Raw genomic sequence first — 11642 nt, forward strand, 5'->3', positions numbered from 1 at the left:
TCACAGCATCTGTAGTATGAACACGTATGAACTCAGTGTGTTTTAAACAGAAAGTTGCACATTGCACAGCTGTGTGCTTTTTCCAAAAACTCCATACTCGTGTGTGTGTGTGTGTGTGTGTGTGTGTGTGTGTGTGTGTGTGTGTGTGTGTGTGTGTGCGAGTGTGAGATAGAAAGACGCAGACACACAGTTTGTGGTTTCAACGTTACCCCGGTTAAAAAAAGCAATTGTGAACAGGGTGACAAACAAGAGATTTACAGGAATCAAACACGTTTACTGCCGGTGTAAGCACAGAAGTGTGTGTGTGTGTGTGTGTGTGTGTGTGTGTGTGGGTGTGTGTGTGTGTGTGGGTGTGTGTGTGTGAGAAAAGAGGAGGACTGATTACTTTTAAGGAACAAGAAGATATTAACACAAACTAAGATGTTAAATGTTAAATGTTATTATATTTACAATATGTACCAGTATACTGTGAGATTACACTGATAATATATACTGATATTTATTTGAACATCTGTTACTTAAAATATTTCACTAGATAATCTATTTTGGAAAAATATACTGACAATGTATGAAAAATGTCAATAATTGTCAATACAAAGAGTTTATTATCAAGATTTCCTGACAAACTGAGAAGTAAACTAGTAAATAACCAGATGAGTCAACCGTTTGTTTGTTTGTTTGTTTGTTGTTGTGTGAGCGGTTGATGTTTGTGTAGCTCTGCAGCAGCAGACACACACTCTCAGTTATGTTTCATTATTTATAGTTTCATGAAGCTGTTTATGTCACCTCATTAATCCAGCTGGAGTTCTTCTGTGTTTCATGTTAAACCGTCACATTCGATAGTAAAATGTGTCACAGCAGCGTTTGTGTGATGTGACGGAGAATAAAACATGAAACACGACTTCTGCCGCAAAACATTAGGACTGAAATGACACGAAGGATTAACGAGCTGCTGTAACGTCACAGAATACTGAGTGAGAACAGAGCGAGCTGATGATTTAAAGGTTTTATTTAGAAGAAAAGCAGATTTTTGAGTCTCACTCCAACTGTTAGAGAGCGAGTTCCAATATTTGTAAGCGTGAAACTGCCGGATAGTTTTCATGAGATGCAGACGAGTCAACAGTCCACACATCCTGTCCTCCAGGAGACGTTCAGGTACTTGTGTAAAAACAGACTCTGGTGAAAGTAAAAGTACTGATTCAGCTTGTTTCCTCCAGTAAAGTAATAGATTACAGGCTCTGACATGTACTCAGAGTATCAGAGTAAAAAGTCTCCCTCTGAAGGACATTTGTGGTCAAAGCTAACTGAAGCTCACGTCATATTAATAGAATTCAAAGACTATTAAAGTTAAAGGTAGAATCAGTAGGATTTGTCCCAGCTGTTCCTGAACGCACCACAAAGACAGTTGATTGTTGAGTCTCATTCCCAGGACGTCAAACAGACACATGTTGGGTTGGTAAAGCGTCCCGAGCAGCAACAAAGAGAGAAAATCAGAAACTCTCTGCAGATACGAGACACTAACACGCCTTTTCTCAACATTCCAGTCTCCCTCTCTGTCTGTTTACGCCTTCTTACGGCTTTTACGTCTTTGTCTCGTCTCGCTGCGTCATCATCATCAGAATCAGTCTTGTGATGTTGTTAGCATTATGCTAAGCACTGATTAGCATCCAGTCAACAGACTACATGGTGGTGTAATCGCAGATCATCTCTTAGAGATAAATATGAAGAGGAACAGAGCAGAAGTGGGTTATTGGGTGAAACTGTCTCCTGGTTGTTGATTTTCAGAAGAGACAGTAAATTAAAAATATGCACACGTGTAAATAATATTAACAGAAGCAGGAGGAGGAAACTCAGCGTCTGTCTGTCACATTATTCCCAGCAGCCATCTGCGCCTCCACCCAGCGCCACGGTTCTGGGAGTACTGGGTGTTCTGGTGCAGCAGCGTCGCCCCTGGCTGCCATCTTGATTGTCCTCGCCAACACGAGAACCCCAACAGGAAGTGATCTCACTGCCTCAGAGCGAGAGGAGCCAGTTTCTCCATCTGCTCTGCTCCTCTCGTCAGGATCTTTTTGGTCCGGTTGCTACAACAGCAGCTGTTGCTGTGCAAATATGAGGGTTGTTGAGCTTCAGCCTCGTGACCTCAGCTCACACTCGCTCTCACCTTAACCCACAACACACAAGGATGACACACACACACACACACACACACACAGTGTCAAAGTTGTGAGGTTTACTTAGTGCGATGTTTTATCTGCAGGATGTTATCAAAATGATCGCTGTTATAAACCTGCTTTTATTGTCTTTTTACTGTCTTCTCGAGCCGGAAGCCGCCCATCATGTTCACAAATTAAAAAGTGTTTGTGAGCGACGAGCGTGTAAAAGTTTGGATCAGGAGGAAAACGAGTCGTGTTCTCTAAACGTCGAACACCAGAGATATAAAATGACATCGGATCCAGATTCCATCGTCTGACTGACTGACTGTCAATATCTTTATAATAATATCAGACTCAAGTCCAAGATGGAGGCTGTTTAATGGTTCTGTGGAGGTTATTATTAAGACATTACTCTGCACAAGCAGTAATATTGTAAAGTAATTTATTACTTTTAAATGATGGTAACTTGTAATATGTAATATATTGCATTTTGAAAGTAACTCGCCCAACATTACTCATTAATAATTCCTGTCTTTGCACTTGATTTGTTCACGTCAGAGTTTCAGTTGTTTACATTTGTTAACCGGAGCTTCCTCTCCTGCCTGTAGACTCGTCTCCTCTGTTTGTGGACGGCTTCATGGATGGAAATGAAATCAGGCTGAAATATCTGCAAACACCTCCAACGAGCAGAAACCAAACTAAGTGACGTGTTCTGTCAGCTGCTGTGTCTCAGTTCAGGTCTGCATCCTCTGAAGGACTCGGCCTTTGTGGTCTTTGAAGGCGAGTCCTTCAGAGAGACCTTGTTAACCTCAACAGCCGTTGTTAAATGTGACAGTCTAGCCTTTGGAGCATTTCCTGGTTGCGTCACCAGATGTTTTACACTTACGTCACGATTTCTGCAGCCCAGGCCCGCGAAAGTGTCGATCTACGCCACGTGATGTCGCCATTTTCTCTCTTTCTTTCTTCTTTTTCGGGCATGCAAAGAATCTTGGGATATGTGAGGCCACGAAGGATCGTAGCGGTGCATCCTCCAGAAACAGGGAGAAGACGGAGCATCTGTGGGTGACTGCATTGTGACGTAATTGGCCTTCAAATGCTTAGACACTAAAAAGCAACAACAGCTTTAATCACGCTTCAGACGTCGCTGTGTGTAATGGCTTTTGCAAAACAGCTAAACAATGTTTTTTGATAGACTCAAGTGGGAAATAGAAGGAAGACACGACATATACACTTTTATTTAAGTGACCTCGACTGTTAAATCAGTTTTCAGCGAGCGTCCAGTTTTCAGCTTGCACTTGAAAGCACCGTTTCTTTAATTCCCTCATCTCGTTAGTCGAGTGTGTGATATAGATTGATGTCATTCAGTCTTTAAAGATGCTTCATGTAAGGAAACCTGGATCGTACCAAACTACAGGAACATGTGGCCTCTTCTTTGACCAACATCACTTCCTGATTAATTAAAGAGCTCTTTGTCATTCTGACCGCTGATATTCAGTCTTTAAAGAGACTTCATGAGAGAAAAGTTGGTTTATGAGTCTAAATATACTGACACATTGGGAATGCAGACATCCTGACCTACAATCCCAATGCATCAGAATTTGTAATCAACTTTGAAGTTGACATGAAGTCACAATGAAGCACACGTAAATGTAACTGCAATAATACAAGCCAACCCTCCTGATTCTCCCTCCTGACTCCTGTTTTTCATCGCTGCAGCTCTCCTGAATTTCTCCCAAATGAATGACTTGATTTTTAGTTTTCACAACTTAAGTAGCTCTGGTTCTGTGTCGCCTCGTCCTCCTCAGTGAGCGAGAGACTGACACAGAATATTTAAACACATTTCAGATGCCCTGCAGAGAAGAACTTGATGTTTCTTGCATACACTTTTAAAGATACGGGACTGTTAAATGCCACATTGATTTTTCTGTCAACTACCCCCATTGAGAGGCTGACAGACGGGTCGATGGTAGACAGACTCTCTGGGCTCTATCTTGCACTAAGTGCACTTTACTTTGTACAATGGCACTTGTACAATTCCTATTTTGCATTCGGCGCACATTGGAATGTTCCCTCCACAGACACACGTCCTTAAATTAGGGAATTAATTTGCGCTCCAGGGGGCGGTTCAGTGAAAAGAGGAGGCGCAAACGTTCACTGGTGCTATTTTGCTGTTTCAGAAAACAACAGACCAGGACAAACCTAGTCTAAAGTCAGTGGCGCTTATTCAGATGCTATTTTAAGGGCGCATGCTCGGCCATAATGTAGCGTGTGCTCAACGTGCATACACTTTGCTTCTCTCATCTGCAAGGAAGCAGTTCCCGTTTTTGCAAACCATACGAAAAAGTTGAAAAGATTTAAAAAGAAGAACTAATTCTTTTCCCCTCTGATATGCGACGCGCCTCACGTAGCCGTGAGGGTCCGGGAGTGGCAATGCGCGATGTGCTCCTAGTGGAGCGGGAGGATGGAGATGGAGTGGGAGGAGAAGGAGGAAGGGGCATAACAGGAGCAGGTGGTGCGTTTGGAGACTTGAGGCGATGCGCCTGAGAGGCCGCAGCAGCATCAAGACGGGCATTAATACCTTGCCGGAGCCCGGACAGTGCGGTCCGGTCTGACAATGCTGCCACGGCGTGTAGTGGGTCTGGATCCTCTGCACCTTGGTGTTTGCACTGCTCTCTCATCAGCTGGCCGTTGCGCACTGCTCCCGAGGCCCGGTGCGATGTCCTGGGGATGCCAGCCTTAGAAACAATTGTGGTAATTTCCTCCCACGCCCGTTTAACCAAAGCTAATTTGGATGGATTTCTCCCATCCCCATACAAGGCCACTTCTTGGTCTTTTACGGCCCTGACGAGAACGTCGGTCTCCTCGGCTGTGAGCCGCTCCTGGTGTCTCCTGGCGTGCGCCTGGCAAATCCGCCATTATAATAGAAATCCGCCATGGAACAAGCGCGCCTGCTTTTAAAGGGAATGTGAGATGACGCTCTGATTGGTTTATTGCACGTTACGCCCAAACCACACCTGTGAGTAATGTAGCTACTTCAGACCAACCCATTTTAGATTTGCGTCGGGCGCAAGAGTCATTTATCATGCCGGCATAATAGCAACAGCGCCTGAGATCCGCCCACAAAGATACTTGCGTTTTGCGTTTGATACTTGCGTTTCAGGTCGTTAAGATAAAGCCCTCTAAGTGTTTACACATATTAAAGCATGAGGGCGGTTTATCCTGCACTGTCTTCTGAGAGTTAGAAGTAACATTTTGTTTTGTTATTTTGTTATTTTCAGTCTTTAAACATGCAGGAAACACCGTCCTTACATCTCAAATATTTCTCAAGGTCACGGTTGGAAAGTTTGCTCCCAACAAATCTAATCTACATCTTCAATTTAGTTTAAGTGCCGCGATCAATCAGGAAGCAGTTGGTCTGGTGTTGTGAAGCTGTGATTGTGTATTTTGGGGCCACAAGATGGCAGCAAACACAATCATTGTGTTTTCTGGGGGGGAAAAGTGCCGCCGTGGAAAATGAGAGGCGGGTCCAACAGAGGAGGAGAGTGGGCTGAGGAGAGAGGGAAGGAGAAAAAAGAGATGAGAAGAAGTCAGAGAAAATGGACCGAGAGTCTGAGTCCATCCAGTGTCCTGGAAGTAAGAGCTCTCTCCGTCTTTCCTCGTCCTCCTCTCCTTCGTTTCCTCTCCATCCTAACGGCCTCTCTCTCCTCTGCTGTCAGACAGACAGATGTGGTTCTCCGGTCAACCTGCAGACAGATGTGGAAGCTGCAGCTGCTGCTCTCACCGCCTGAGGAAGCTGGATAGATCAGCCTGGATCCAGACGGCAGCAGCAGCATGCCTCCAGAACCAGAACTGAGCCGCTGTCCACGTAAGTCCGTTACTACTCTCTCCTGCACATGTGCTGCTAAACTGTTAGATCTGTTCCATCAGTCGTCTCTGCAGATGTTAGTGAGTCAAACTGAGCTTCATCTTCAGAACAACATTAATCAGGTTATATTTCTGTACTGGGAATCAAACAGATTCTGAAACCAGTGAAGAACCTAAAGACAGCCGAGTTATGTAATCTGTCCGAGGAACCGGACTCTGGTTCTGTCGGCTGACTGGAGAATGAACAGTGCTGTTAATCTAGTATCTGACTTACTTTGTTGTTTTTAAGTAAATGTATTTATTTTGTCACTCAAATCTAAAAGAAAACAGGGGTTTCTTAAAAAAAACTGCGTCTGTTTTCATGATAATTATAGAATCCTTAAAGACTTTTGTACCAAAGAGGATCCGGGTCACATAAAAAGAGCTGAAACGTCTTCAAGACACTGAAATAAGTCCAGTTGCCTTTGTAAAGCACTTACAAATAGTATAAATGTTATGTATACAGCACCTTTCAAGCAAAGATGCAGCCTGAAGTACTTCACAAAGAAGACAGGATAAAATAATACACAAAAAGCCGACAGACACATAAATAAAACAATAAAATGATAATAATAATAAAGATAATACGACAGTCATGACATAATGAACACTGAAAGAATAAACGTGATGCTGTTACTTCACATTAAAAGCCAAATTTAAGAGATGGCTCCACAGTTTATGGTTGAAATGGCAGAAAGCAGCTTCACCAGATTTTTTTAAATATTTCAAAATAAAAGCAGCTGAGGATGACTTTAAAATCAATTCTAAAAGATTCTGTTAGAAAGTGGAGTGAAGACTCTTTTCTTCTGAATTGTCTGTAGTTTCTTAGTGGAATTTTTATGGAGACCAGAAAAAACTTTGACGTTAATCAAACAACTTTTAATAAAAGCATGTTTTTGTTTATTTCAGCATTGTTCTGAGTTCAAATGATCTCGTTTCTAAGATCATAAAAGTATGTTTTTGTCAGTCCGAGATCTGTGACACGTGTCTCACCAACGCTGTCACAAGTCTGTCCTTCCTCATCCGGTTCTTAAAGAAGCATTTCTGTTTATTGTTTATTTTTAAAACATTTCCAGTCATCCACGTTGTTCATGTCAGTGAGACAGGTAACATGTAGAGATCCAGGTGAGACAGATGTGTACAGTTGTGTATCGTCAGCGTAACGGTGGTGAGAAATTCTGTTGCACAATTGGAAGAACATGTAAAGAAACAGAGAAGGTCCGATAACGCGTCCCTGAGGAACGCCACATTTAACATCCAAACAATTAAGACACAAATTCACTGATGCTTGTTTAAAAAAAAAAAATAGAATTCTGATGGTTTTCTCAGATTCTAATCATATTTCTTCTGAGAATGAAGTCGTGATTCTGACTTTTAACTCTAATTCTCAACATAAACCTGATCCTCTTTGTACTTTCCTAACCAATTAGTTAAAATACGGTTTCTCTGACGCACAATAAAGATTAATTATAACGGTGGCACTTTCTAGTTTTGGAGAAGAAATTCAAACTCTAATTAATGTGGTAATATTACAGCCTCAGAAATATTTATCTTTTCTATAACTGAATAAAAAAGCTGTTTAGAAGTTTTCCTGATATCCAAACATCAAAAACTCAAAGTCAAACCTTTAAAACATCCTTAATATCCTTAATATCAGGGGTAAAATCCAATATATGTCAGCATGGCACATATTACTAGATGACGTTAGCTTTTAAAAGTTGGACAAGAAGTGAAGAAGACATTATATAATTTCAAAGAGATTATTTAGAAAGAGTAAACAAAGTAAAACAGTCTAAATTGAGTTGTCCTGTGAGGTCAGAGAGAGTTTGAATCATTAGTTTGTTCAGCCAGTGAGGATGTTTCTCTGCTCATTAACATTTTTCTTCAACAAAACTACAGACTGCTCCTTTAAAATAAAACACTGACTCTAATAGAAAAGGGCTATTTATCTATAATTTACTTAAACTTGTACTTTTGATTCTTGAGTAGATTCAATATCAGACTTTTCTGGGTACGTTTCACACCTTCTGTGTTTTATTCCTGTATCAGATGTATTTTAATAGAACTAAATTGAGTCACAGTGATCTAATCTAACTATACTACTTGTAAATACTACTTATATCACTTGTGTGACTCTGACACTTGTTTGTGTTCTGACTCCGGCTGCCAAACTCCTGCAGAAACTCTGCCGCTCTCCTCCGTCTCACACTCGGGAGAATCAGTTTGAGGAAAAAAAATCAAGTTTCTGCTCTCGACCGAACTCAGAAGAGCGATCTGGAGATTAGCCGGGTTATGAGACTCTGGAGTGTTTTGTTTTACAGCCTGCTAACTTGATTCTACTGTACAACAGTCAATAAAAAATAAACCTCCCACAGGCCTAATGCAGGAAAAAATGCATGAAGGGGCGTTTACAGCAGCTGCAGACGTATAGAAGGAATTATATAAGGAGAGCCTGAGACGAGGTTACAGACGTGGAAACAGGCTTTATGGGTAAAAACATATAAACACTATATAAACTATTTACACTTCATTAAACAAACTGTATGTTCGACTGTGTGGCTGCACTGTTTGCAGCTCCAGCAGCTTTACAGATGTGAAGTATTTACATCCACACGTCGGCTGAGGTTTATATTTTACTCGAACAACCAAAACCACCAACGAATGACACGATATCACTGCAGCTGTTTCAGGTAATTACTGAATCATAATTATATATTCATGAGGAAGTTTTGAGGCATTAATTCATATTTAAAGCAGCTATAATTTATATTTTTTTAATACCATAAATCTGAAGCTGTCCTTGACTTTATCGAGAGTTTAGTGTTCGTCCGTCGTCGTCTCAACGTTTCACAGTTTCTCTGAGCTCTCACAATCACATAACTTAACTTCTGTAACCAAACTTCTGTGACTGATTATAATTTTAAAGGTCCTATTTGTAAGAAAAGTTTATTTTTGAGCTTCATTCCTAAATTTATGATACCAATAGGACCTTTAATCTGGAGCATAATCTTTTCCTGGTCACCAAAATAAATGTTATTCAGGAACGTTAAGTTAAAACTTTTGTTGCAACTTCAAGTTTGTTTTGGTTTTTCCGTTTCTCCAAGACTTTGCTTAGGTTGCGGCACAAAAACCTCTTGTTAGAATCAGATCACATCACCGATTGGCTAAAGCTACCTGTTTTGGTCGGGACGATCACGGATGGAGAAGATCGGCCTCGCTGTGATAAATAACCAGCTCGAAACGTCTCCAGGTGTCCTGAAACATTTCTGCTCGGCAGCCTCGTCTGAAATTCGGCTAATTAGCAAATAATTTGAATGTAATATGACACTGATTACGTGATCAGAGCGAAAGTGAATGTGTTGAATCATCCAGTCGGCAATCAGACACAATAAACAAAGATACAGATAATCATAGAAATGTTGAATATCAGCCCAGATCATCAGTTAGATAATGAAAATGACCCATTTTCCAGGCTAAGATAAACTAATTTAATCTAATCTTGGCTTGTAGCTCAACAAACTGATGCAGGAACAACATCTTATTGTTCTTTAATGATTTCAGTGTGAAGCAGCCTGAACGTCTTAATCATTTCATCTGCTGACAAGAAGGAAACTATAAAATAAACACATGCAGGACTTCAGTTCGCCGCCATCATCAGATGTTTTACTGACAGTTAACGAGCGGAGCGGGACGACGACGCCATGATTAATTTCTTCAGATGAACTGGAGTTTTATTCTCACTTCAATCAGACTTTTACACGCGTCCACAGCAGCATCAGATCTTTATCTCCACATTTCTTTTTCGATGCATATTCACTGTTTTTAGACTGCAGCTGCTGAGAGAGAGAGAGGAGCGAGAGACACCGAGGAGAGATGGGTGAGATGGAGGACGAGTGGAGCTGAGAGGTGTGGAGAGAGAAAGAGGAAGGGAGGATTAGGGTTGGTGCCTGCGGTGGATGATGTCAGAGGAATGCATGAGCCTCTCCTTTAACAAGCTGGAGCCGCGAGGACCGCCGGCCGCCTCGCTTTCTCACAAACACACAAACTCTTCTTCTGGTTTCTTCTCTCGCTTTCTGTCTGGATCCTTCAGATACAACAAACAGAATCAGAAAGGATTTAAACAAAAACACACGCAGCATCACCATTGAAGCGTTGTGGAATGTGTTTTTTAGTGGGTTGATTTTCATCTCCGCGCTCGGCTCGGTTCAGCTCGGCTCGGCTCGGCTCGGCCCTCCCTGCCAGCATCCGGTCCTGCAGCTGCAGCCCGGTTGCAGGGATTACAGAGATGGAGATGGAGGAAAGGAAAGTAAAAACAGAGGAGAAAGAAAATGGGCTTGGTAGAGAGAGAGAGAGAGAGAGAGAGAGGACAGACGAATGGAAAGAGAGAGAAAGCGGGTGATATAATGTGTGGGAGCGCCAGACGCTGGGAACAGCTGGAAAGACGATGACTAATATTAGCAGTGAGGTAAGACGGAGAGGACGGAGAGGACGGGCGGTGTGTATGGAGGGCAGCTGCTACTGTAAACCAACCACAGTGAAGTCACGTTTATTTATAGAAGCGCCGTCAGGACACCAGAAATGGGACTTTAATGCCAAATTGTACTTTAACCCCTTCAACATCTTTTTCGTTTCGTGCTTTTGTCCCCGATGAAGAAACTTTAAGTTTGTTAGAAGTCAAGTTGTCCATCACAGACGGACTGAAACATATCAGAGTCACCAGAGATGTAGATATAGAAGATTTAAAATGCTTAAAAATACACAAATACACATTAAACTTTCAACTTTTCCAAGAACAAAAATCAAATCAAACAAGCCTTTAACATCTGTGTGACTGTAACCTTGTTTTCTATCGTGTCTTTTCTGTTTTTCCACATGGTTTTTGATTGTTTGAGGTTCCACAATAATCATTTTACTTACATTAACTATACAATTAAATCATCTAATGACACAGGCCGGAGAATCTGCTCCACAAACTGCATAAAACGGAACATTTTCTGTTCTTTGTCGCACATTTTCTGGACATCCGGATACAATTTGTGCTTCATTTGGATGGAAATCATGTTTGTAACGTCATCACACCGACACCAACGTTTACCAAAGCAACAAACAAAGGAAACCCCAACACGCGTTCATATTTACTCCACAATTACATGACATACGCACAAATTCTCACAACCCTTATTTACTTTAACCTCCACAGTGGTTTGAGAGAGTTTCCACGGTTCATTCCACCGACCTGAAACTCTCAGAAGAAGTTCTGGTTCGTCTGTCTCAGATGTGATCTGGTTACGACTTCTACGACATTTGAAGCCGACTCGGTCTCGTCTCTGAACACCAGCAACATCTCTGACTCGCACATCCTCCACACTTCGTCCTCCTTCCACACACTCAACGCTCACGCACTGTTTTTTTTTCCTTCGTATCGCATTCTGGGAAAAAATCTGACAAAGAAATCTGGAGGACAGTCAGAGAACATTTCTATAAATAATGTCCCGTGTGACCCGTAAAGAGGCTGCAGAGAAAAAAGGGGGGAAGTGTTTCCTGGAGAAACTGGAACAGAGTAAAATGTGCAGACGTCTTTAAAAG

General features: G+C 41.7%; 1 protein-coding gene across 7 annotated transcripts in view; it reads left to right on the forward strand.

Moving 5' to 3' along the window:
- The window catches only part of LOC115588026 (uncharacterized protein C21orf62 homolog), an 84676-nt gene that overhangs the window by 64616 nt on the left and 8418 nt on the right, over positions 1–11642 (forward strand). For 2 of the 7 annotated variants that reach the window (XM_030428266.1, XM_030428264.1), the window contains exon 2: positions 5870–6018. The exons of 1 other annotated variant lie outside the window; for it this stretch is intronic. Coding sequence is in view for 1 of the 6 variants with exons in the window: in XM_030428263.1 (XP_030284123.1) it covers positions 10501–10521 (21 nt within the window). In the remaining 5 variants the exon portion in view is untranslated. Of the gene's footprint in view, positions 1–5342; positions 5787–5869; positions 6019–9582; positions 10522–11642 lie in introns of those variants that run through there. 4 more of the 7 variants (XM_030428268.1, XM_030428267.1, XM_030428265.1 and 1 more) reach the window with 3 other exon arrangements.

This window comes from Sparus aurata, chromosome 9 (assembly GCF_900880675.1).
Source record: "Sparus aurata chromosome 9, fSpaAur1.1, whole genome shotgun sequence".
Classification (NCBI taxonomy): domain Eukaryota; kingdom Metazoa; phylum Chordata; class Actinopteri; order Spariformes; family Sparidae; genus Sparus; species Sparus aurata.